This window comes from Rousettus aegyptiacus, unplaced genomic scaffold (assembly GCF_014176215.1).
Source record: "Rousettus aegyptiacus isolate mRouAeg1 unplaced genomic scaffold, mRouAeg1.p scaffold_m13_p_11, whole genome shotgun sequence".
Classification (NCBI taxonomy): Eukaryota; Metazoa; Chordata; class Mammalia; order Chiroptera; family Pteropodidae; genus Rousettus; species Rousettus aegyptiacus.
The window spans coordinates 10,867,866-10,895,802 of NW_023416286.1; the positions used below are offsets into that span (position 1 = coordinate 10,867,866).

Genomic DNA, 27,937 nt, shown 5'->3' on the forward strand with positions numbered 1-27,937 from the left:
TCAAAATGCCAGTATGGAACAGTTTTGGTAAATTAAGAAAGAATGAGTTTTTACATTACATGAAGAAGATGTGTGGAAGGCATGTAAATCAGCATGCACAACATGGAAAAATAACAGACGTTATAAGTGAGGTTCTTATTATGGTCTATTCCTGCTGCAGCCTCCTTTGTGCAAGAAGGCCGAATAGATCATTGAGAAAATAGAAAAATGTTTTGTTGGTGCTAAGTAAAAGGTTGCTTGCCCATACCCACGGAACGGAGGGAAACCACACAGCAGGATGTAAGTGATTACACCAGCTGCCCAGATGTCCACCTTGAGGCCATATCTGGAAAAGTAAGTGACATCAGAGTTAGCAAAATCAGGCCGTGACAAATTGTGAGGCATGGCAAAATAGATGACTCTTCTATTCTAAACCGAAAACCGAACCAGACAAAATAAAAAAAACCCAATGACACTAAACTAAAACCCACCAGCCAAACGGAGTTCAAGGAAAGAATAATTTAAAAAGAGACTATCTAGGGCACATGAATAAAAATCAATGTAATGCATGGCTAGGCTCATACCCAAATATAAGTAAATGAAGGCTTTCGGCAAAAAAGTTTATTATGGTCATATCGATTTTAAGATAGAGATAGACTCTTGAGACTATTTAACTCCCTGATTTTAGAAATAATAATTACATTTAAGAGATTTTTAAATTTATAAAGCACTGATATATGTTATTTTATTTTGTTTTCCCAACAACTCCGTAAGTCTTATAGGATAGTATTCCTTCCTATTTTATACAAGAGGAAATCGAGGTTCAGAGGGGTTAATAATTTTGCTCAAGATGACAGTCGGGTCTACGGCCATGCCACCCTAACGTGCCCGATATAGTCTGATCTCGAAAGCTAAGCAGGGTCGGGCCTGGTTAGTACTTGGATGGGAGACGGCCTAGGAAGACCAGGTGCTGTAGGTGTTAAAAAAAAAAAAAAAAACAGTCAGTGGCCAAGTTGGGCTCCAGCCAAGGTCTTCAGGAGCCCAACCAAATTCTCCTTCCACCCCACACCACTCTCCGCCCCGCAGGCCTCAGAGTTCTCACGGTAGAAACAGGAGCGACGTCTGAGGAGGTCAGGCATGGCTTCCGATGCGGCCTCCCAACTCACTCAAATCCGATGAACAGAAAAGTCCTCATTACCTCACATCTTACCTCGGGGACTTCCCTATTGGGATTCCCTTCTGGTCTATTTGGTATTTCTGCCTTTCTGGTCGATGGAACAAGCAGAAAAACTATCTCCAACTTGTTGGTGGGGGCACCCTAGGCGATTAGCTGTGGTTTGCTGCTGCTGCCCCGTCCCTCCCTAACCCTTCTGTTTAGGGCTAGTGCTTCAGAAATCTACCTATGATCCTTGGTAAGAATCAGGCTCTTTATGGAAAGAGCCTTTTGCTCACAGAGACCTGAGTTCAAATTCTGACTCACTTACATGATATTCGATCATCAGAATCTGAATTTATTTATATGTCAAATGGAAATCATATCATCTACTAGAAGAGTAAGAATTAAGTGAAGGCGCTTAGAACCTGGTATGTGGTAGGCCCTTATTAAGTATTAAGCCAACCTACCTTTTCCCCTCATTCTAGAGATTTTCATTCATCTTACACTGCCACACACAGAAACCTGGAAATTCCCGGTGGCCCTCAGATGACTAAGAAAACCAATGGGTTGCCAAGAGGGTCGAAATGGGACCAAGAGTGGAGACTTAAGGCCAGCTGAGAGAAGCGGCCACCAGACCAATGGCTGCATATGGCGGTGTCTGCTTTTGTCTCCAAAAGTGAGGTAATGGCCATTGCTGTATGTTTCCTTGTTAGTTTGCACATTTTTTACTCTGGGGTTAATGACTGCTGTTTTACCTTTAACAAAGTCCAAATAAGATTGTAGTAATTGGCTACTTGACTGGGAAAACAGAGAAAATGACCCCTACTTTAAAGTGAAAAAAAAAAAAGTGAAAGAAATCTGATAGCTGATTTTGTCTGGATGTGACAGAGCGGTCCTGTTTCTCGTATTCTGGAAGCAGACTAGATCTTTTGCAAGCACAACGCTTCAGCAGACACACAGGAAGTGCTCACCCAGTCTCTGCGATGATTTCTGGAGCCACGTACGTTGGGGTGCCACAGACTGTGTACAGGGGGCCATCCACAATGGTGGCCAGTCCAAAGTCGCCCAGCTTCAGGGACTTGCTGCCATCTTGGTGTTCATACACCTAAAATGAAAGCAAAAAGTGAAATCATCTTAACCAAGAGCTCAGAAACTCTTTCCTGAAGAAATAAGGGGCAGAGTGCTTTAAATTTAATATATTTATCATATAATATCAGGCAATTATAAACAGATATATCTTTATACAAGAATATCTTTCTTTAGATTACTGTAGAACTGGAAACATCATAAACTGCCAGCAAATGGAAATCTGTTAAATAAATTATGGTACATTCATGCATTGGATGCTCCGTGGCCATTAAAATGGCGATGCGGGTTTGTATGTATTGAAATGAATTATGTTTAGATGTGAGGGCAGCAGATTTCAGATTGGTTTGCATTAAGTGTCTATTAAAGAAAAAATATGCACAAAGAAAAATGACTGAGAGTATGGTTTGTCTGTCTCTGGGTAGTAAAATTATGGGAGTTTTTTTTCTCCTTTTGTTTGTCTGTATTTGATGGTTCTACAATTAAAACTCGTTCACATAATACAATGAAACACAGAAAACTTCTAGTGCAATATCTCTTATTTCTGAAAATAAGTACCTCTTCATTTTAACATATAAGAAGCTTTCAAAATGCAGTTCTTTAGTAATTGAACAGAAACTCTACATGTATATTAAAATATTTAGTTTTTAAAATAAATACTTGAAAGGGATATTAACATTTCATTTCACCTGTGGCAATCTGGAAAGATTTATCAGGTGTAGAGCCAGCCTTTTGTCCAGGTTTCCTTATTAAGGCAGTAAAAGTCTCTAGTCTTTCACCCAACAAATCAAGAAAAGGATGCATGTGACCATAGGCAAGTATTATACTCCTTTAATTCTAACCCAGGATCAAACCAAATGGATCTGCTCTAAAAAGTATCCCAAATAACTTCTATTATTTCAAAGAAAAGATCAAAGGGTATTTAGAATTCTAATCCAGTGCCCTCCATTGGAATCAATAAGATAAAGGAAAGAGAACCACAAAGGCTGATATTCCCAGCAAAGGCAGTCACCAGGAAATGCCTCACAGAAATGGTGAAGTTTTCCACGTACATCAAAATAATTCTCCCAGGCAGCTGAGGCCCCCGTTCCTCTGTCGCTGCTCTGTGATCATCTGCTCTGGCTACAGCAGTTGGAAGCTCGCACAGCGAGGCACATCTCCGCACGTCAGGAGTGCGCTACCAACACACATTATGTCAATATCAAAGTAGATTAACTGCTCATTTCACTGCAGCATGCAGTGCAGATGTTTGGCCGGCTAAGCTGCAGTATCGGCAACGATCATTTGGACCTCACTGTTTTGGATCATTCGGGTCTGAGAGGCAGGCAGCCCTCTCTGCAGAGACCTTCTTTTCTGGGCAGGAAATATTCTTTTGCATTTTCTCCACACTCGGAACATGGAGGCCTTTATGTTGGGCCTTGATCATGGTCAAGTTTGGGCTCCTTCACAGGTGTCCAGAGACTTATGGGGTCACTCACGCTTGGGTTGTCAGGATAAATAAAGACAATCCAAGCCATTTGCGCCTCACAGATATGCTTTGCCCAGGTGTCATCTGGGAGGGAGACTATCCTTCCTATCATACTGGAGCAGCCGCCCAGCCCTGGTCAGCACGAACAAGTCTGAGTCATGGACTATAAGGTATCAGAGCTGCAAAGTGCAGTTTCGTTCCCAGTGTAAATGATCTCGGGCAAGAGAAATCCCAAAGTTGCATGTCGGCCATCCCGGTCATCCAAATGACAAGCAAATGTTTTTCATGAAAAGAAATCTGAGATGGAAACATCCAGTAGATTGTCTAGTTTCTTTCCCAGACAGAGCCAAATTGTTTACTTCCTTGAGTCCGTTTTGTTACCAATAACCTTTCTAAAATACAAAGTAATCTCTTGCTTTGATGTTCAATTACGACCAAACATTCATGGAGCATGTTTTGTGAGACTGGGCAGATTTTAATTCCCACATCTCCATTTATACAAGAATTTTGTGGTGTTTCTTCTAAATGTACTATGTATCGTCACCTAACTTTATTCAAAAGTTGGATTCAAACTCAGATGTTGCCAGATTCAGTCGTAAGTTACATTTTAGTTATGAATATGTAATTCTTTCACAGGTAGCAAAGGTTTTATTTTTGAACATCTACATTTTCACAGGAATTTTATCTCATATATAGCCCTACACCAATTATATTTAATATACCTGAGCAATAAAGTTCAAGTCTTTAATAACTAAGAAAAAAGCATTAAAAAAACCTACATAAAATAAAGAAAATGAGAATTACCTAAAAGTAACAATAATTCTTAAATAAACCAACACCATTTAAATAAAATACCTAGGATCTATCTTTTTCACACTTTTTTTTTTTTTTTGGTCTCTTTAATCATTTCTACAATGTCCTTTTTGCTTTGGAAACCATATGTAGAACATATAGTAGAATTTTCATGAACGTAAAAAGGTTATAATGATGCTTATGAGAGACAACAGCTTACAGACCAAATAATTGTCTGAATTGTCTCATCTATGTAATTGAAAACATTTGTAGACACAAGATTATGAGAAATGCTTTGGTAAAAATGTTTTTGCAGGTGAATAAATGTCCAGGCTTCCAGTTTGGAATTCTGTTTAACTTACTGTTGGGTAGGGCAGGGAACAAAGTTGCTTTGGGTTTCTCTCTGTCAACACTTGGGGAGATGGATGCAGAAGAATGCATTCCAGCCTTCTTCTCCTCCAATAGGCGGGGTGTACCTCGCCTAAGTGCCCACCCAGGGCTTGGCATCAGCGCCCCGCTCAGCCTTATCTCTTCCCGAGCCAGTCACAGAGGGGTATGAGTGAGGCCATTTAAAATAGTAATTAAACTGTTACAATCACAGATTGCTAAATACATCTGTTTCAAACAGACACACGTGAGTACACACGCACACGCAACCACAAAATCATCTCCAGAAAGTATTTTCCCAAATGGCAGCTATAAATTCACTTTGAACTAAGTTTTTAATTAAAAGTTAAGAATCGAAAAAGCTTCTATCATGTTCACCTTTAAAATGCTGAATGCTGAATCCTTGGCTTATAGCAGTCTCTGAAACAATTCTGACTTTGTTGCTCTGTATGTATCCCCATCCTCACCATCTTCCAGACAGGACATTCGCAGGCCGCAAGCATAGGCTTGGACAGCCTGTTCCAGCATGTGGGGTTCCGGTATAAGAAGGACTTTAGGCTGTAATTGTATTTTAAAGCTTTCATAAAACATGACCCACACATGAGGTAGGAGTTACATTAATTGTCAATCAAAGAGTATCTATGACATGAGATATAATTTAATGTTCATCCCAGGCCCTTTAAAGACTATAGATGTTCTCCTACATTTTAAACACCGAGGGGCTATTAAAGAGACAGGGATTAGTGCAAATTACCCAGTATGTAGTGCTTTCACTGTTTTAACTAAGCAATAAAACTGTGTAATTGTACAACACTAATTGAATGCAGCTACACGTAATTGTGGGCTGCCATATGCATCCTATTACCGTAAAGACTGTCAGTATTTTGTAAGCTACTCTTGTGATCATTGCAGATGGCTACAGTTGGAGAAGTTGTTCTCTAGGGTTTATTATATGGCTATAAAGACATCCCGTGATTTGACAGACTAAATGTGTTAAATGGCAACAATTATGAAAAAGGTTCCAATTAAGAGCTGAAGGCATGCCCTACCAAGAATAGATACAGTGAAAGGTCAGGTATTAGGCTTTTGGCATCCTGATATTTTACACAAGATTTTTCTTTTTTAAAGAAGAGTTTTATTTTTGTTTCCTTTTCATTAATTAGGGTTTCACAGTAACTGTAACTTTCTGAACAGTAGATGTTTGGGCATATGTCTGATTTCCCATGGATTAGAAACTGACACCATTTGGAAAAGTTATTTGAAAAAATAAAAGAGTTAATATGAGTCATAAAATGCAGCCGTTGGCCATAAAAAAATAAGAAAATTCACAGCTAACGTAAACCCAGTCAAATGGTTTCTGAAATTCTCATAACAGAAAACTAAAAGCTACTAATGTAACAGATGTGTTGGAACAAACATAATTCGCAACGTTGCTGTGAACCCTAAGATAACCCTGTTGAAATGCTGGCTAATGAATCATTAGTAACCACTGAGATATCTTTTACAGAGGAGCTCAATAAGTACTAAAAATTATTTCACCAAATAGAATTGAACAAAAGTGGCATGAAATCGACAAAGCCATGAAAAAAATGTCGATTTAGTATTTAACAAATATAGAGCCCCTTTAAAAAGACATTGATTTTCTTCCAGCCACAGTATGTGGTCTTTATGATCCTTTCTAAGGAAAATAGATTAAATTTACATCTTTAATCTTTAAAAAGTGAAATATAATGACATTTATGCAGGGAATTAGTTTGCAAATTGTACTTTATGGTCCACATACTTTAGAGTTGAGAAAAACTAAAACCATTAAATACCCACTTATAAAATCTTTATGAAATCAAAAGTTAAATGAAATAATAAAAATAATAAAGGTTTTATGGAAGTCAGAAGGAAGTAAGTCAGAATAGTGGTAACAATATTAGAGGAAAAAATAAAATAGTTTTACACTAGAGAAATCTGGGAAGACAAAGTGAATGGAGACCCCAGGAAACCTGATTCTTCTCATCCTCACTTTAAAATGGTCATGAAACTATCTAAAAAGGAGTTCTTTGCAGCTGCAGTGTGATACATAAAACATTCTGGATTCTGTTAGCAATTGTATATCCTAGGGTTTTGTTAAAGCTGTGGGAAGTCAACATCATTTCAATTTTTAAAAATTGTATTACATTTTTGGCACACAAGTAATATGCAATATGTCATTGCGGGAAAATTAGAAAAGATAGAAATTACAGAGGAAAGAAAATCGCCCATATTCTTGAATAACCTAGAAATAGCCGTTGTTAACATTTTGGAGTTTGGACTTCCAGAGCTTTCTTTCTCCCGCCTGCTTTTCTTTTCCAGTGGACAATACACCCTGAAGTTCTCCCAAGTGAATAAGCATATGTCTGCATCACGATTGTTAGTGGTTACTGGATACTCCATTGTATGGATGCAGCATAGTAATAACCCCAATGACGACTGCACTGCCATTTATGGAGTACATGGGATATGCCAGCCATTGTCCCACTCATTGTTCCACTCGATCTTCACAAACAACCCTATTAAGTCATCTTGCTGATATTTTGCAGATGAGAACATTGAAGCTCAGAGATGTTAAGTAACCAGCTAACAAGTGGCAAAGCCAGAACTTAAGCTCACATACATTCAAATGACTGATTCTAACCAGAATGTACTCCTGTCTCCCTATCCTATTTAACTGATCAGTGCCCTGATATAAGTTGTTTCTCTATACTTTTTTTTCCATACTAAGAAACACTGAGATAAACTCTACATGTGATTTTTTTCTTTAGGCTATATTTCTGGAAGTAGAATTACCTGGTCAGGATACACATATTATTTTAAGGCTGTGGTTCTATATCACCAAATTACTTTTCAGAAAGGCTCTGTCAATTTACTCTTACATAATCCATATGAAATAACCTCATATCTCTGCCAATACTGTACATTATTATTATTAATATTATTATTATTTTATTAATCTTTGCTAGCCCAGTCAGGCCATGCCATTTTAAAATGAAATGAAGTCCTTAATGACAGAGGAATGAGCAGGAAGACAGACACAGACCAACCACAGAGACACACTACACTTTTACTCCCTGTCTTCTCCCTGGGGGAATCAGAGGGCCTTGGAGAGGGGCCCTCAGGAAATGCGGTAACTTGGGAGAAAATATTGTGTTTCTTCTCTATTCCCTCAACTCTCAACCAAATTCAGACAGCAGAATTTTTTTTCTAAACATCTATGTAAAGTGACCATTCGCTTTCTACTTGGACATTTCCAATGACTGCAAGCTACCTGTAACAAAGGCCACTTAATTTTCAAACAGGTGTAGTTGTTAGAAAGTTTTCCCTATGTCAACCTCAAATCTTGTGCCCATTAACGTCTGCTCTTTAGTTTGAGGTCAGTGCTCTCAAAGTCAGCCCAGAAAAGTTTCCCATCTTCCGTTTGGCAGCGTCTCCTGTATTTGACAAGTGCCACCGTATTCCACTTACACTCTAGGCCCCCAAACCATATGTTCCGGTCCCTCGGCCTAGGGACAACGTGGTGTGAACAGGCAGTGGGCTCCCCTGATGGTGGCACTCTTTTAGTGAAAGGAGTCTAACGGTGTATTGTAGTTTTAGAAGTCACATCACACTGAAACTCACACTGACTTATGTTCAACTACTAACCTTTGACTTGTTCAGGCCAAGTTTTCCCCATTATTGCTTTCTGCAATGATCATTAAAACAGCTATACCTCAGCCACTTAGTCCATGGGGGTTTATGATGATATCTTGTTGAATTTCATCTTACTGATTTTGGACCTTTATAGAGCTAAACATATTTTTTGGATCTTAACTGTGTCATGTGATATAACACACCTTCACTTCAGCTCACCGGTAATGCTGATTAGGGCAAGCGGGTCTAGAGACAGACTCCTGTGAGACCTATGGCCCAATACACTGATCAACACTATGGCAGCAAGTCTGTAGTATAGGAGACTGACAACAAATCGACTCAAATATGTTTTTGTGTATGACCCCGAGGCACACTCTATCTGTGGCGCTTGCCTTGTCTACCAGTGCAGTTGGCTATCCTATCACAAAATGGGTTTATTTTGGGGTTAAGAGATGAGATGAAGTCAGAAGGAAATTTTCTATTTTGTGAGCTTGGGGTTGGCTTGACCTGGAAACTAAGGGCTGGCACACAACTACAGTTATTGCTTAGTGAAAACAGGGTAAAATCCCTTTAGTGAAAAGGAGGGTCGTGAGCCACATATGCCATTTTGATGGGCAGCTATGAGTGGGCATAGAGTCTTTTTAAAAAAAGTTTCTGATCAGGAGAGATATGGTTTCTGAAAATAAAATTTTATATTTCAAGAAAATTATTATGTTTGTTTCTGGAATCTAATAAGAACTAGAGATATACATTATATTTTTGCCAGTAAAGCTTTTCACTTTCCTAAGGAGGTGGAATCTGTGTATACATTTTAAAAAGACCCTGACAGTTGGCTAGAAGAAATGCAGGATCCTACACAGTTGTGTTGCCAAGGCTACAAGCTCGCTATCTAGTGGCGACTTGTGTAAATTGAAAGCAGTTTATCTCTAAGTTTTTTGCTTTTTGTTTCTGAGTGGAGAATGACTTGTCACGTTAGATCTGTCCTCTGTTCTATGAAGAAGTATCACTCATTCACTCTCTCATCGACCTGTCGCTCACCCGTATAATTATTAAGCATCGGGCCTGACAAAGCAAAACAAACCACATAAAATCATCAGCATAATCAACTTGTGTGCAAAAAAACTTAGTAATGATACAATAATAAAATTGTAAAAGATATCAATATTGAATCAGTTCCCAATTTTCACCTAAAATATGGTGAGAAACATCACTGCAAATCAAATAATATTTCTCACTGACCTGACCAAATACTTAAACTTGAATAAATCATTCATATGATCAATATAGGTCCTTAAGGCCAAGCTATGTCATTTTTATATTGGTCTATCAGAATTGAAAATAAAAAATTCTAAGAGTTCTGTATATACATTTGTTCTATATAAAATGAATCGATAGCTGAATTAACATTTATAAATAATACTTTGCTAGTTATAACAAACCCTTAATTAGCAAAAATCTTGCTAGTAGTCTAAACATTTATAAATTTTTTGAGGTATCCTAATATAACAGCAATGTAAAGTATGTAGTTAAAAATAGACTTAAAAATCTTTACATTAAATTTATTATAGCATTTTTTATACAATTGTCTCTAGCGCTATGTTTTGCCAGGAAATGGCAAATCCATGCATAAGTAAATAGCAAAATTTTAAAAGAAATGTCAAAAAAAGGTAAAAGATAGATGATTTTTATAATATACAATTTTATTGTTAAACAGTTTATTTTTAGGGATAATTTAATTTTTATTACAAATAAAGAGGAAATAAAAAGGAAGGGAATTAACCTCTTTATCTTCATAAAGTTTCTTTAAAGGAGGCTGAAAGGAGTTAGGCAACTTGTTTAAGGTCATAAGACTAGCCAGTGGAAGAGTGAAGTACTTGGTTTGAACTTTTGTCCATCTGTCTATATATCCTGAGTATGTGAATGTCTGCCCCATGGTAGTTCTTTTTCCGCACAATGTGACATTGACAGAGGTCTCAAATGCAATTAGTGATGTCAACCTAATTTTGTTAAACTTATTCTATACTTCTATCTATTTTATCCTATAATAAATCTATTCTTGCAAAACTGACCAACCCTTAACAGTCTCCTATAGTAAGAAATTACTATATTGGAGAAGCAGAATTACTTCAGTTTTTCATATGTATATTTTAAAACCATATTCGGAATAATTATAATGATTGATAAGTATTAACTTGGAAAAGAAAGGAAGAACTTTTCCTTTTTGAGTTATTTAAAATATGTTCGAATGAACACAATACTTACAATGCATCCTGCAAATTGTAATGTTGGAAAAAGTGCACTGCTGTGTAATCATTTATGGCATTTACAGCAATAGATAACACTCTGGTGGAAAGCAAAACTGAACTGCAAAGGGGGGAAGGGAAGAAAAACTCTAATTTTCAATCATGGACATTTTGGAACTTAGAGAAGTTTTTAAACAAAGGCCCAGTTGTAAGTCTGTTCCCATGACAAAATCTCACATAATTCAGGAATAATGAATGCAGACGAGAGCAAATTGCTGCGGCTCACCAAGGCAGCTATGCGGAAAGGAACGTTTAGGTTACCGCAGAGATGCGGAATTTGAGGTGCAATTAAGTCAGAACTCCACCGTTTGACCTCAGCTGCTTCCATCAGCCAGTAGCCACAAGATTACTAACATAATTGCAAATGAATTAATTGCTTGCATATTTATTTCTCGAGTGTCTGTTTTCCCTACTCGAATGTCCACATGTGTGGCTCTGTTCCCTGGCATAACACACAGCGCACAGTAAACCTGCCATAAACCACTCTCCCTCATTCCTAGCTTTATGTCCTCTTGTGGTTATAGCTTGGGCTTTGGAGGGCGACAGAGCTAGGTCGAGATCTTGGCTCTTCCACTTACGAGGTGTTATGGCCTTGGGCAGACCTCTGAACTCCTAGGCACTCAGTTTCCTTACACCTGAAATGGGGCAGTAATTAAACCCCCATACAGCTCTCATGAGAATTTAGTGAGAAAATGAGTTTAAAGCCTCACACAGCGGGCACTCATAGGTGCTTCTCCTTAACAGCAGGCCTTATCGGCCTTTATCGTGTAGTGGCACTTGGGCTGCTCGTCTGCTTTTGAACTCGAGTGTTCATGCAGATCAGATCATGTGGGAGAGCCCGCCGCCACGCACATCTGCACCCTGTCACCAGTCACCAGAGTCTGGTTTGGTAGGGCTGCAGGGAGGCTCAGAAATTTGCATTTTTAACAGGCATCTGGGACTAATTCTGAGGCAGGGGGTCTTTGGACCACCCTTGGAGAAACACTGCTTTAGAAAGAGATCCCCAATTCCCAGATTTCTGAAGAAATGGACAGACTCATACTCACATATAATAATACGTGACTCTCGGGGTTGGATAATGAAGTAGAAGAACCATCATCTTGGGAGGTGAAACTGAATAGCTTTCATTAAAATTCCAGCATGAAGAGCTAGCAAAATTTATGTCATTCCCATATTCACCAGGGACAGTCCCTGACACCCAGTCTTAGTTTCTTTATTCTTTCCTCATTCTTTCCAATACCTCCCCTGAACAATGGACCCAGAAAGGACGCTCAGACGCCTTCATGGGGAACCTCAGGGATGGCGAGTCAGGGAGAGCAAACCAAAGCTGTGAGGCGGGTAGTGCCTCTGATGTTCCAAACCGGTCTTCATCGTGTTTGCTTTCATGCTGCGGGGCTGCTGTCTCTAAAACCCATTATGATTTATTCTCTTGGCTTTTAGAGCATATTATTGAGATGTAAACTTGGGAAACTCGCAAAGTCTAAAAGGGCTTGCTTTTTTTTTGTCCCCAAGTAAAACTTTCAAACACAAAAGTGTTGTTGGTAAAAAATATAAATAGGTGTTTTTGACTCTCTTGGCCTGGCGGGGGTGTTAGCCCAGGCCTAGACCTCCGAGCCTGTTCCCACTCAGCCTCGGGCTGTTATTTGCTAGTAAGGTCAGTGCTTGTAGTGACCTACTAACCCTTATAGATCAACTTGCAAGACTAGTTTTCAGCTAGTTACTGAAGCCCAGCTGTAAAGTAGCCTTCAAGATTTTATATATATATATATATATATATATATATATATATATATATATATATATATTTTTTTTTTTTTTTTTTTAAAGAAAGAAAAGGAAATAGAAAAGAAGAGAGAAAACTTCACGTTTGCCCGTGAGTCCTTGGAGCTCAGGCGCCTGACGTCGGACCCTCCCTTACCAGCAGGTTCTCGGGCTTGATGTCGCGGTGCACGATGTTCAGGCTGTGCAGGTACTTGATGGCGCTGGCCAGGTTGTACAGCATCCCACTGGCGTCTCGCTCGGTGTATTTGTTAGTGGAAGTAATGGCATCAAAGAGGTCTCCGCCCTGAGGAGAGAGCAGCAGGTAGAGCGGCACGTTTAGCAGACGGTCCAACGTGGCTGCCTGGAGGGGGCCTGACACGCCATAAAGGAAATGAAGGGTGCGTGCAGGACCTTTGGGCTCCCCGGGCTTTCCTGGCCACCTCCCTCTCCCAGAGACCTTGTGGGGATTTCTCCCTCTGCTGCAAAAGACATTTCCTTCCAGAGCTCAAAGAAAGAAGCAGGTGGGGCCTTTCTGCCCTCAGACTGGTGACCTTTCCACATCCCCCGCAGGGAGGAGAGGTGGAGCCGGGTCTCCAGGGCAGAGGCGCTGTGACACCTGCGTGTCCTGGTGGCCTGTTCTGCGTGCCTCATACCAACTCCCAGCAGAAGTTCAAATCCATAACCTCCAAAATGGGAAACAGGTAATACTGCAAACCGCATCCTCAACAAAATGCTCTTCTGCCTTGTGAAACACACACACACGCGCGCACACACACACACACACACACACACACACACACACTCCCTTCATTCTCTAGACTCAGCTCTCCTGCAGTGGGCGTAGTGTTTTCTTTATCAATACTGTGCTTCTTTAAGGAACAGAGAAAAGGTCCAGACACTGTCATTCCGAAGATGAGAGAGGAGGGAAGAGGCTGGAGAAAATTCCAAGGAGGTTTTCTAGCACCACTATTCATTGGACTTCTGTTTCCCTTGTTCCCGGCTAATTTATTATTTGGTGAAATGAAATGATTTTACCCTCCAACTTTAGTTCCATGTATTTGAACCCAATCCAAGAAGTCGGGTCTGATTTACTAACCGTGTTTGCATCATTCTCGCATATGATGCACCAAGCAGCCAAGCACAGTAGCCAATTGTGTTCATCTATTACCTAGTGTGGTCAGGACTCAATTTTTCTTTTTAATTAGCAAAAGCAGAACAAAGCACTTGTAGGCTGACAACCTTCGATTCTCGCCCTGCGGCTCGGCCTCCGGATGCTCTGGACAACCTCGGGAGGCAGTCCCACTGACCAGTCAACCCAAATTGTTGAAACACATACATTTTTTCCAAAATAAATACCTTCTCTCTTGACTTTCTGTTTCTCTCAAAAGTAAGGCTGTGCTAAGCAGGTTTGCCAGTCATTTCCACGCTGCCGCAGGGGGCAGGATTTTCACTGTGGTGGACGTGAACAGCACCCCGATGCAGTAGGACCCGTCTGGGGATGTATGCGGTGGCCCTGCAGCCCGCACCCTGTCCTGGTCATCTAGGCTCCAGGCATCCCGTAATCTGACTTCCTCTTCACCCTCAGCAGAGGAGTCAAGGAATCCGAACAGCCCTTCCCTTACGGCACGCCTCATTCACACCCTCCCTGGCCATCCTCCCCCACCTACTGGGTGAGCGTTCTTGTTCCTTCATCCCAGGACCGTTGTCATGTGGCCTGACAACCTGCGCGCTTCTGTGGGCTCTGTATCCAGTGCATCTTGTGCACTGACTGTCATCTTCCCACGCGACGGGTTGATACAGCTTTTCTTTCTCTCTGCAAGAAATCAGCTTTCTTTTCTCACGGCTCTCCATATTCTGCCCCCAGCCTTCCTTCTAACTGGTCTAATCTCATCTCTTGGCACTAACTAGACTTTCTCGCTCCAGGTATGATATCTTTTCCCTGGTCATCAAAACAAGCCCAAATCACTCTGTATCCAAACTCCTCCTCACCAGAGCCCTTTTCCCAGAATGTCCCCTCTGTCTACTCTGTCTAACTCCTGTTGCTCCCTCGGGGCCTGGCTGCAGGGCCCCCCTGCACCAGGCTGCCTTCCTCTGTGCAGTAAGCAGTTGGCATGTGCACACTTCAGCAGGCAAAAGTCTGAAGTCCTGTTCTTAATAATTGTGGAATTCACTTTTAATAACCGTTACTGCATTGTTTTCCAGCATACAGGCCTTGTTTTTCTTACATCTTCAGGCACTCTTTGGCACACCACTGGACTCTTGGGGTTTAAGCACAGCCCCAGTGAAATTTCTCAGGGGGGACATTATGGGAACCTTTCGGGTCGAGCCTGGGATTGGCCTTCATTTCCAGACCCGGCCTCACAGCAGTTCTGGGGCAGGCTAAATTTAAGAGTATGATCTAGTGGTATGATCTAGGAGTCTCAAGGCTGGACTATGTAGACCCTCTCTGGCCTTGTTAGGCTCTCTTGGTCACCTCGGGAATATTCGCAAGGCCTGTTAGGTGACATGAAGACTTCCTTAGGTTACTCTTAGCCACAGTCACCGGACTAAGCCTGTAACTGACAATCAGACTAAGATTTCCCACAAAATGTGTTCCAAACTCTTGAGCCTTTGCCTCTTTTATTTCTCATCTTCAAATTAAATTTAGTCTTAGATCTCCAAAAATCACCAACAACAGGGAGCTAATCAATTTTTAATAGCAAACAGAGGGGTAATTGAAATAGTTTGAAGATTTTGGTCTCAAGTTTACATCTTTATAAAAATACTACTTTTGGTGCTAATTCACAATGTTGGTAATTACCAAACCAACGTGAAAGTCTTCTAACTAAATGAAATCAACCTTTCTTTGTTGTAATAATCATTTAACATTTTTTTATCTCCCTCAGCTTCAAACATGACAACAAACTTGTGATACTACAAACAAGCCCTCCTCTCTCTGAAAGAAACAAATCCTAACCCAAAATAGAAAAAAGGTTTCATCTATAAATATAAATAACCATTAAGGAAAAAAAAATTAAAAAAAAAATGAACAGATCTAAAGTAAGCAACTCTGAGTAATGAAAGTTTAAAGGTCCTAGGATGAACATTTTCTGTCTAGTAACAGATTCATTTATTAGATGATTTCTCCGTCTGAAATGTTTACAAAAGGAAACAGCACATGATTTCTGCCAGCAGCCTGGTGTGTAGATCCAGGCTCTAACAGTGCAGGGTTGAGCAAGGTGGTGTGACTCATCTATGACACTTCACCACTAACGTAGAAATGATTTACACCATCAGTTGGATTAGCACAATACAAAGGTTTGAGAAAAATATAACTTCATGAGATCTAAACATTCAATATTTTAAAACTTCTAGTTACTGAAAATTTCAATATGGAAGCAGAGGGGATAGGAAAGTCACCTTTCATCACCACGCAACCGTTACCAACATTTGGCCATGTCTATAGTCTGTGATTTAATAGAATGAAAATATAATTTTTTGTGACAGAATTCACTAAAAGGTGGTAGACTATCACGTTATTATTAGGACTGTGCTATTTTTCTATTACATTGGTGACTAAAAGCTTAAAGCTTGCTTTTATAGGAATGGGTGATACCTTTGGATGTAGATCATGGAAGAATGAACAATTTCTACTATGATAATATCAACAACGATCGTACTGGTATCTACACTTTCTGTGTCACACAAACTGATGGAAGTCATCCCTCTCAGCCTCACAACACTCCCAGGTGGGTACCAGTATTATTCTCATTTTACACATGAGGGAACTGCAACACAGAGAGGTATACAGAGGTCAGGAAGCTATTTAGGTCAAGGCTGGGACCTGCACTCTTGTGGTTTAATCCTAGTTTAATACTCTTAACCATGATGCCAGTGGATAGAGGTGACAGATTGAGTATCGATGGGAAGAAATGAAGAGCTGTATTTTACCAAAAAGTGTGCTGCCTTGTATAGGTATTTCTTTTTCCAAAACACACACCTTTACCAATTCCATGACAAGGTACAGTTCAGTTGGCACATCCATCTCTTCAATTAGAAGAACGATATTGGGGTGCTTCACTCTCCTTAAGATAGACACCTCGTTCTGGATCATGTGCTCCTGTCCAAGGGAGAAGTGATCTTAATCAACATACACAGCCACGCGTAGGAGGCGCTAACTCAAATGAGTAAAACTACACTATGTGGAGATCAAGGGGCGTGTAATTGGGTAAAATATAAGAGTACATCTTAGATTCTGATGTTCAGATAGCCTAGAATTGCCAAAAGATGCTGAAGGTCCCTAGATGACACTTGTGATTTCAGAATCTATCACGATAACTATAAGTTCATGTAGGATGTAATGAAACTTAGATTATAAAGTAATGGTAGAAAGTAAACAAGCAAACAAAGATAAGGAGCAGAAATAACATCAAATCACTCCAGCTAACTTTTATTCCAGGACTATTTACAGAATAAAGTTATATCCTAATTAGTATACAACATTCTGTTCCATCAAAATACAACAAATGGGGTGAACTTATGTTTATTCGGGAGCTGATCCCTGTGTTTCTACCCCCAAACACTATATTTTCATAAGAATGAACTTTATACATACTTTGCCTCGGCATTTGCTTTTCTTGATAATTTTCAGGGCATACTCCCTAGCAGTCGACCTGAAAAGAGAAAATTTTTAAAAATGTAAACTTAATTTCAGATCTATTGAATCATCATCATGTTCGGGATTATTTTCTTTTCCCATAGGTCTTGCATCATGATATAAATATTTTGTAAATAACTCTTTTCCTTTTTTAAAAGAAATATGTAAACTCCTAGGGGTTGAACAAGTGTAAGAACAATATGGCAGCACAGAAACCTCAAGAGCTATGGATGTGGCCACACTGGTTCTAGAACCGGCACTACTGCTTCCGCTGTGAGTAACTGACTCCTCTGCTACGCCGCCCTGCCTGCCCTGCAGTGACACATCAGGACTTAAAACAGATGCGTTTCAGCACCTCCTCTTCCCAGCTTCTCCTGAGGTTCTCTCTCCACGAAGTGTGGACATGTCAGTTTTCTGGATGGTTCGCACGGTGCCACTGAACACTCTAAAGAAGCAGTTCATGTTCGTTAGACTCGGGCTCAGTGTGCAAGCATGTGCGGTCGGCTGGAGAACTCGTGGGTAATGTGCTCGATGTGCAGAAATGGGTATGGCCCTGACCCAAGCTTCCTGTGACCTCTTGGGCCTTTGATGGCTGTCTCATTTCACAGAAATAAAGTGGAGGTGACAGTTAAAATTAACTCACTTTCCCAAAGCCAGATGGCAGTGTTCAAATCAGGGCTTTGCGCCCTTGGGGTCTCGGCTGCCTTCGCATATAGCCCGACACTGCCCCGCTCTGCAGCGGGGGTGGGAGGGATGGTGTGGTCAGCCTGCTGCCTTTAAATAGCTTCCTGACTTGTGCTGACACTTCTAAAGCACTGTGGTGCCAAACGGCACACGTCTGTTGTCGAAGAACACAATGCTTACTTACTAATCATACTAAACCTATATTTGGTGAGCAATGCCCTTTCATTCTGGTGGGAAACCAAGACGGCCCAGCCTGTCATCTACAGATAAAACCCAATTTTAGGACTCCAGAGGAATACAGTGGGAATGGGGTTGATAAAAAACAAAACGTTAAGATAGGGTTTTAAAATCATCAGTGTGGAGAATTAAAGTGTGTGGGGTGGGAGTCCTAGTTATATAGAGCATCTGCCTATAAACAGATTAAGATATTGATGAAGGGCATTTTAGAAACCCATCTTGTCATATGTGTCTAAAAATGCTTCTCCCCCTACAATTTCAGGCCTCTGCATGGTTTTAGTTTGTGGAAAACAGTAAACATTGACCAAATTATTATAATTATATCTGGTGACTAAAACCAGAATAAAATAATCACTTGGAAGACAATTTTCTCCACCAATCAGACTTTCTTATTCTGTCTTTTCCAATCAGACGAGAGAAGGCGAAGCCCTCTGTCTTAGGGAGGCTCTCCTGCAGAGATATGGGGTGTCCAGACAAACCCTGATTGCTCCAGCCCCATGAGCAAATGGACTAAGAGGTCTAGGGATGCCCTTTGTTGACTGGGTCTTGGCTGAGTCTTCAGGCCCACAGCTGGGCAGAGAGGCTGTGGTGGAGGCCGTGATGGAGAGAAGCATGAGCCGTGGGGGAGGGGTGGAGAAAAAGCACTTCAGTGAGAGGAAAACAGAAGATTTAGCACTAGAAATTTAAAATGTATGGGCAAACGGATGAATGAGAAAGTGGTTACACACATCATAGAGAGCTCACAGGGCCCTTTAAGGAGCCTCCTCTCAAGAGACTTATGAAGACTGTGCAAATTTGAGACCTAATCAAGGAATACTAAAAGTTGAAGTATTTCTGGATTCACTAAGAAATCATGATAAAGCAAATCTGAGATTAAAATCCACAAGCAACTTCCTAGCTAGTTTAAAAGGTCTCAGTCAATGGCAGGTGAGTCTGGACCCATGGACTGATAAAATCCAGCAGTCCTAGGAAGGGCCAAAGAGGGAGGACAGAGCGGGCATTTGGTTCCACGCCCGTGCAAAGCGGACAGATAGACAGGACGGTGCCGGTGAGCAGAGGGATTCTCCGAGCTTTGTGATTCCTCGTGTTTGCCATTTAATCTCTGTTTGCTTCTGGGGAAAAGGGCCCTGTGGGTCACTCTGCAGGATTAAATGATAGGATTAAACACTCCATGAGACTGACCTATACTTTATACCAGGCAGAGAGCCTTGCGGGGACCACCAAAATTAGTACTGCGAATTTTCTTTCTTGATTCCTTGAGGGCTGAACTATAAAGTCATAATAAAACCCTTATTACTGGAAATATATGTTTATAGGAAAGCAGCTGAGTCAGGAAAATGAGCCTAAAGTCAGGTGTTAGGACTAAATGTATACCATAGAATAAAAATTTAACTGCTTACTTTAAGATAGTAAGTGAAAACAGTTGACAAGAAATAAAACCTTAAACAAAGTATTTCCTTCCTACACACCCTAAACTCTGAGGACCACTATGCCCATGTAATTATTCAGCAAGCAGTGACAGAGGTGAGTGAGAACTGGTCATTGTCCCCAAGGAATCTATAGGTATAATGAAAAGAAGAGCTAGTGAAAATCCAGGCCATTTGCTTGCTTGTTCCCGAAATGATATGCTTGACCTCGAACGGAATCATGGAACCTTCGAATGCCACGGGGAAAGCAGCAGTGGCTGCCAATCCAACGTTGCTTTCCTCCTGGACCACAGGGAACTCGGTTCATAAGGTCCCCTCCCTTCTTAGTTTGACCCAAGGATAGAGCCCAAACTACTAGAAAGAGATTTCCAAGTTTTACGGATATGAACCGAATCTAATTTTTAATGTTTTGCTAAACATGGCTTGGAGAAACCTGTCTCATTTACCCTAGTGATTCTCGACCCCGTCAGGCTTCTCCCCACACGCTGCCCCCGCCCCTGCCACCTCACTTCCCGAGGGCAGCAGAATGCTTCTGGGAAGGGGAAGGAGCTGACGAACATGTGGCTGCCTTGGACTAAGGTGCTTTTTGTTATTTTTTGTTGTCTTTTGAAGGTTTTTAAAAAGAATACGTGGAAAAGGAAGAACAGCTTCTTAACCATTCCTCTACCACAGCATTTGTTGAATTTCATGGCAATCCTTTGTTTTGGGGTTGCTCCTCTCAGAGAGGGGCTGTGTCTTGTAGCCCCAGAAGTGCCCAGTGCAGGCCTGAATGAGCAGGACCTCTGAATGTGTCAGTCAAATTGTGGAAACTCCAGAGGATGGTGGCAGTTAGGACAGTCACAACAAAGAGTGCTTGTTTACGAGGTGATCTTAATAAAGCTACAACTCAGCCTCCTCTGTAGGGGTTGACTGGTGAAAGCAGAGAATTGGGGCATCCTGGCATGCCATGCCTAGCATCTCCAGAGTGGGCTTTTATTTCGAACTTGAACACTAACCCTAGGCTCTCAGGTGCCAGAGCATCCTCGAGAAGAAGAGAAGGGAGAACACTGTCCATGAGCAAAGTCTTCATTCACCTTGACTCATCCTCTCAATTATACTCAGAAGGAAATGCCTTCAAACTATAGGCATGTAGTCCTCGAGGTCTTTGAGAATTATGAAGATTTTTCTAGACGTGGATGCAACCCATTTTGGTGACACTAAAGTTTCAGCTCGTTCGGGTGGGTTTGAGCCCGCCATGTGCATTGCTAAAGCTGGCAGCTTTGCTATGCAGCTCGTCAGGTTTATAGGCAGAGGAGTAGGAGAGGGAATCCTGAGCAGCTAGAACTTTAATGCAGTCCTGACGCCTGTATTACTAACAAACATACGCAGTGCAGATGGGGAGGAAGGTCAAGAGCCACCAGAGACACCGTCACTGCTCATGACCATGTCATTCGTGGCTTGCGTGGTTAATCAGCCCTCACGGGGCCAGGAAAGCCAGCCCTCTCTCTGTGCTCTGACCTCCTGTTAGGCTTTTCAGCAATTTGCCTTTTCTCTGAGGCCTCCAGAAAATAGCTTCAAAATTGAGCACATCTTGGTCTGCCACCTTCCTTTAGAATGTTCTAGGGGCTCTTGATGGCCACTCGGAAAAACTGCTGCTGGGGGACAGGCAGAAATCTAAGCGGCCCTGGCAGCTACCATCAAAGCATGTGCTGGCATGGGACCACGGAAAGCGGGGCCAGGGCGACATTGATATTGAAGCCACTGGTGTAGGAAAATCTTCCCTGTGACAGCACGTTATTAACAGAGGAGGGACATTCTTGCTCTTACTAAGATATATTCATCCTTCAAAATATGGCGGAATGTACCCACAAGCAATGTGCGCCATTCACAACATTCTTAGCTCTTGTATTTTCTTGGACCTCTAGAAAATATTAAAAGAATGTTTCATGGTACGTCTGGGGAGACAGAGCACATGCCATATGTCCCCGTTCAGCGGGAGAGGAATACTTAACAATTTTTGGAGCAATCTGGTATTTAGATTCTGAAGGTTTGTACAATGAGGCGCAAGATGTGAACTCGTGCAAAATAAACATGATCCAAACTAGAAAGAAATAAATTAATTCTGGATGGAGAAATGAAAAATATCTATTGTGGGAAGACCAGTATTGTTGAACTAAGATGCCATTCTGATCCGTGTACGAGCCAGGACAAACAGCACATGGCCACCATGCCAGACCCAACAGATGATGAATGCTGGCAAATAACCAGTTACCCCACAGTGGAAGAGTATGGCAATCTGCTAAAAATGAGAATTTCTGCTACAGTGGAAATAAAAGTTAGTATCGGTCAGATTCGCAATCGGTAAATGTATAGATGAAATATAAGGTTATATAAACACACACACACACACACACACACACACACACACTTCCATCCATTATCTTAGGAATGGTTTTCCTGACTTAATTTGTCTTCTCTGCACAGGGACAAATGTGTGTGACTTTGGCTCAGCTAAGCTAAATTCTTCTGGGAGACTCCTTGTTGGAAGGAGTGGGGTCGAGTTGTCAGATGCATGGGGTTTGGAGCTGGGCTCGAAGCTATGTTTTGCTCAGTACTTACTGGCTGAGTGACCTTGGGCATTTAACGTCTCCAGGCTGTCTTTGTATGAAATGGAAACAGTACCGATACTATGGGATTCTCAGGATAATTAAATGAAATAAGTTAAGGGCCTTGCGCATGGTTTATGCTCGGTCAACAGCAGTGGCTCCTGTTTTTGGAGGTGTGAGACCAGGAAAGTAATGGGACATCACCTATACTTGGCAGAAACCCAAGAAGTGGGCAAACTGTTGAGGGCGAGCCAGCAAGAGGATGAGAGGAGAAACAGTGGCCTGGCTGTGACAGCTAAGGGGTCTCCCACGCTGCCTATTCAGGGCCTCCCTCCTGAAGAGTGGCTGCTGTTATGTGTGCTGTCACTGTCGGGGAGGACTCAGTGCTGCCAGTGGGTTGGGGTGGAGCAAAGTTGGATGTGCATCATGGAGGGGGGGATAGTGGGGCTCCACGACCTCGGGTGGGACAGCATCTTCCAAGAGTGGCAAAGGGCTCGCGGAGCAAATCAGTGGAAGGAAGGGCCAAAGGAAGGGCCCCTGTGGCGTCCGGGCCCTGCGCAGGCTCCAGCTCTACTGTGCACTGTGCTTCTAAATCAATGACCTGGGCAGTAGAGCAAATTCCGAAGCCTGCAGGCTGGAGCTCCCACCCGAGGCGTCCTCTCGGGGAGGCAGCGTGCCCCAGCGAGCTGAAGCACTGTTCTTATGGTGCTGAGGACCCAGCTGGGAACCCAGCCCCAGTGGGGGCAGAGAAGAGCAACAGGGAAGCGTGGACACCCCAGCCCAGCGCCCAGGAGACAGCGGGCTCTCTGCCTCTGGGAATGGGATGAGGTCCCCTGACAATTTAGCACCCTGCTCACCCAGCTCTGCGGGGAAGCTGCTAGCTGAACACACGCTCCCTTAAAGCAAGCAAGCTCTCAAGAAACAAATTCCAAATCTAACGCTGGGCTTGGGAATCGAGGCAGCCTTAATCTGGCGGTAGCTTCATTACTTGTCACTTCCTCATCTAGCAGCCACAGCTACTATCCTTTAGGCATTGAGATCCCACATAAACCCTTCACTCCAAACCCTGCCCTTTGGCTCACAAGAGTGCCCGTCTCATTCATTAGAAAACATTTTAATGCATTAAATATCATTTCTGTTGGGATCAGTACATATGCATTTTAAAGTTTTTTAAAGTTATTATATTGAATTTTGTGATTGCTCATGAGATATACACTTTATACTTGAAGGTCTGACCTCTAAAAATGTCTTGAAATAGTGTAGAAAAAAACTACTCAGTGTGTGTGTGTATGTGTGTGTGTGTGTGTGTGTGTGTGTGTGTGTGTATTTTTTAAACAAAATGAAAGGACTTACCCCAAAGATCTGGCAAAGTTTTGCTGAGTACATTAAAAAGAGAAATCAAAGTCCTTAATTTATAGATTGTCCCCAGGAATCACTACATTTTTCAAATCTGCTGTTAGACAGGCTTTTCTTTCTTTCAAATTTTTTTACATCTGGACTTAAGACATTAACTAATTCCACATGTGCCACAGACCGCAAATGAAGACACAGTATCGGAAAATATCGTGCCAAAGGTTCCCTTTAAAGTCCGATGCAAATGATCTCCTCACCTCTCTACGCATTCCTTGACAACAGCAAAATTCCCATCTCCTATTGTCCTTCCGACTTTATACCGTTCCGTTATCGTGGCTGGAATCTGGAAGCCTTCCTCCGACACTTCTGGAAGAATTGTTAGTTTGTTTTTATTGGTAGAAAAGGGAACACAGATGTTGCGCAAAGGAGACAGTTAGAAGCATCATCTAATAGAGTGGGACCGAGTCAGAATCCACATGTCATTTTCTGCACAGACAGGCCAGCCCCGCCCTGCTGACACTGCGTATACTCAACGGCTTTTACTAAGACGGATGATGAACCTAAAGGAAACGTGAAACACATGGGGTCCCCTCCCAGCCACGCAAGAGCAACTCGCTGTCCGCCACAGTGGGCATTCCGAGTTTTGATCTTTTCATTTCATGCCAATTTGATCAGTGGCAATGACTGAACACCCGCTGTGCTTAGAGAAATGACATTTCTAGGTATGGTTTGGGAGGAAAATGCAGTTCGTCAGGGACTCTATGCGGGCTGACGGTGCACAAGCGTGGAAAACGCCTGCTATTTGCACACTTAGCTTTACCGCATCCTGAAATGTCGATCTCCATGCAACTGTGTACACGCTGAGCCCCGATCACCACCCTTCCCCTGGATCCACGAGCAGATTTTAGACAAGTTCTTGCCAGCAACCTGCGTGGCAGATGTTGAGTTAAAATTACAATATCTATTCTGTCTGTGAACAGAACAGTTTTGTAGTTTCAATTATGTTAGTGCCACTAACATAACACATTTTCCCCCTTAAAATGTATCTTGAAATATTTTACAAATGTCTAATAATGCTTTAAATATCTAAGGCAGTAAAAAGCTAAATAAGCCACATTTAGGTCACATAAATATACTGGATAACCTTTAACATCTTAGGGGTGTAAAAAGCCTTTTATAGCTGGGCTCTAAAATTTACATGCTTTAAAGTTATAAATCCTGGCTCTCCCTCAGGCAACCCGAATACAAAATGTGATGGAAGGCCAGTGTGCTTTCTAAATGTGCTCCGATTTTGACCTTTAACCATAAACCGAGACTAAACATTATTTTTTCTCAAAACAAAATTAAAACGTAAGGTGGTAAACAGGCTTTCTTGGGGAGCTTTGCATTCTCATTTCATATGTATTGCTGGGGAACAACGAGTGGGAACTCAAAGCCAGCAGATGTCTGTCCGCATTGGGCCCCTTTCTCTGGTTTTGTGATGACCCTCAGTCGGCATCACTCTGCATTCTAGGGTGGAGGGGAGTTCTGGACAGCACTGTAAAAACGTTCGGCGTTTGCTGCTGCTACTTCTGGCCTTGGCATTTAGGCAGCCTCTTCACCTCTTTATAAACAACACTTTACTCTCAATCCACTAGACGCTATCACAGTGGTTTCCAGAATAAAGTGAGAGTCGAATGAAGCCCCCCATCCTCACCATCTCACCCCCAAAGAAGCCAAACATTTTGCTTCTGCTTGAAAGACTCAGCCTCGGGATTTTGTCTACTCCGTGGCAGTTAGAGGAGATGGCTGGAGAGGTTTCGAATCCACTGCAAAGCACTTGAATTAATAAAACCTCTCTCAGAAGACACGGTTTTAAGGCTCTTTATTACGTGGATGATAAAAGTAACCATCTTTGGCTGTCAGATGGGAAGTGGAAGAAGGCATTTCCACCCTTCTCGCCAGTGGGAGCCTCTCCAAGGCCTCCACCTGGAGCACGTGGCTTGGGATGTTTTTTCCCTACTGATAAAATGTATCTGTTAGGCTTTTGGCTAAGAAAATTAAGTCCTATCGCTTAAAACAAATAAAGGGAATTGATTCTTTGAGGGTGGTTTGATCATATCAGTTTTATACTTTTCTAAATAACTTCCCATAATTGATTTGAGCCTAATAACCCCAGAAGGAAACAGGCTTGTAACACAATGTCTGTTTTACAGGAGAGACACCGCGGTGTGGCGTGTTGAAGCAGCTTAACCCGAACGACCCAGTGAGGTAGGGAAAAGTCAGTTCTGGAATTCAGGTCATTTGACCACATCACAGAGAAATTCCGAAGTGAATTAGTTCAAGGTACAAAGAATATTTTTGTAATTGCAATCAATTAATTCCTTTTGAAAGCCATGTTTTTGCATATCAAATTCACTGTGGGGCTGTGACAGTCCATCGTGAGATTATACTAAAAGTGAACAGAATTTAGAGAAATGAAGGCAGCGATTACTTCCTTTTATGTCCAAAGTGGGTGATAGCTGGCCTTCTTAGGGTACTTATCCCCTCAAAGGATGTGAAACCTCTCCAGAATAGGCTGACTTCCTCTTCTCAGCCATAGAGAAGATATGGCCCCCAGCCATGCTCAATCCTGTCCCTTTGCTATTGACTCGAATGAGCTGCTTCAAGTCTGTCCATTCCGTCCTATTGAGAAGTCACAGTTTTCTGGAGCCACTAAGTCAACCCATCCCCATCCCTGTCCAGGCCGAGCCCCTCCTCAGACACCGAGTCCCCAGCTCACCACCTTCTCCGGGTCCGTCATTCTCGTCCATCGAGCTGCAGACTTTGGTGGACGCAAGAGAAGTGGAGGAGCCACCATGCTGAGAGCTCTGGAAGAGGACAGAAACAGAGTCAAGGTCAGAGTGCCCGAGTCTCCAGGTGCTGCGCTGGCCCAGGATCCAGGAGAGACCCGCACCCACTACCGGAAAGGATCCTGACACGCAGAGAGAGAGCCTCCTAAACTATTCGATTAGGACCATCTCTCCCTCCCGCCCCGCCAACCAACTAATTGGGTTAAATGTGTCAGGCTAATCGTTGTGGATTCAGACATTCCAAGGCTTCTTATTTCTTTTACTCAAAATTAGCATCCTTTAGCTCACTGTTTCGATTTGGCAGATTTTAGGCATCTCACCTCACTCTTCCAGTCTACCTGCAAATGGGCCTCAAGTACAGTGCCATTCTGATCTCTTGGAATATTTTTCTATTTTTAGAAAATTTCTCTTCATTTTGTTTTTGTGAAACAGCCTTTAAAAAAGTTTTCAACCTTACCCCGTTTGGAGAAAGCTTCAAGAGTGGGTTTGCCAATTCCACTTTGAGATAGGTGTTATATAGTATGTCTCGGGCAGAGGCAGGAATAAAAGCCTACGCCTGGTGATTCCTTATGCTTTTGGTGTATTTTCACACATGATCCATGAGCGCAAACAGGGTAACAACTATATTAGCAAGCTCAGAGGATGCAACCACACCAAATCTTGAATACAACGATCATCTATGGGGCAGTACTTTAACAACGAACGTTTTCATCTCTGCATCTATTCTTTGAGAAAACAGCTTGTACATTCCAGTGCTATTTCTAAAGAGTGAACACAGCTTGTCCTAAAAGATCTTCCTTCTGTTTCCCGGGCTCATCTACTCGGTTGGCCCGATGGGAGCAGGAGGCGGTGAGGGGGCGGCATTGGCTCATGGTGCTGGCTGTCTGAGCGGCAGAGACGAGGGAAAGAGCATCTGTAGTTGAATTAATAATAAAGAGGTGGCGAGAGCACAGTTGACCTATTTTCCCTCTGCTTACCTGTCTCCCTTCAACCTCCTCACCATTCCATCCAGCCTTAACTGTGCACAAAGTAGGAGGGAAGAGAATTTTTATGTAATTTCATTATGTCCAATAGTATCTTGCATAGGAGAATCAAACATTTTCAGTCTCTGAAAAGATGAATATTGTTGGGGAAACGCTACCTAAACTACTGCAGGGCCATTTGAGTCAACTGCCACAGGATGTTATCCTGAGTGAGGCTAAGATGAGCATTTGCCACTGGAAGAGTTCATTGAAGCTGATAGTAGGCACGATTGGGGTCAAAGTTAAGTTCATGGCAGTGATGCACCATCCTTATAGGACATTCTAGACATTTTGTGGTTATTCTAGTGACCTCCGAATGCCCCCAATAGCATAGATTCCCCACACGATAGGGGCTCCCCTCCAGACAGATGGACTAATGACCGAGCCCCTTAATTTTCCAATATCATTAAGAATCCCCCAGTAATTAGCCTGGTGACCTGAGCTATGTTTCCATCCTCTCTCATCTTGCTTCCCTTTGTGACCGGCAGCATACCTTTGTCCTATGTCAGGCTAGAAAGAGGGGTTCAGATTGTGACCTCGAAACGGAGCTTTTCTGGGTGTGACACTATGTAG

At 42.1% G+C, this 27,937-nt stretch overlaps 1 protein-coding gene and 1 pseudogene across 6 annotated transcripts in view; one reads left to right on the forward strand and one right to left on the reverse strand.

Moving 5' to 3' along the window:
- Positions 1–27,937, reverse strand: part of DCLK1 (doublecortin like kinase 1) — a 305,559-nt gene that overhangs the window by 33,512 nt on the left and 244,110 nt on the right. For 4 of the 6 annotated variants that reach the window (XM_016151071.2, XM_016151075.2, XM_016151074.2 and 1 more), the window contains 7 exons: positions 26,276–26,360; positions 23,769–23,877; positions 17,184–17,241; positions 16,569–16,688; positions 12,747–12,893; positions 2,107–2,240; positions 248–325 (listed from right to left, as the gene is read on the reverse strand). In XM_016151071.2, coding sequence (XP_016006557.1) covers positions 248–325; positions 2,107–2,240; positions 12,747–12,893; positions 16,569–16,688; positions 17,184–17,241; positions 23,769–23,877; positions 26,276–26,360 — 731 coding nt within the window. Of the gene's footprint in view, positions 1–247; positions 326–2,106; positions 2,241–12,746; positions 12,894–16,568; positions 16,689–17,183; positions 17,242–23,768; positions 23,878–26,272; positions 26,361–27,937 lie in introns of all 6 variants that reach the window. The other 2 variants (XM_016151070.2, XM_016151072.2) reach the window with 1 other exon arrangement.
- On the forward strand, positions 841–958 carry LOC118609846 (annotated as a pseudogene).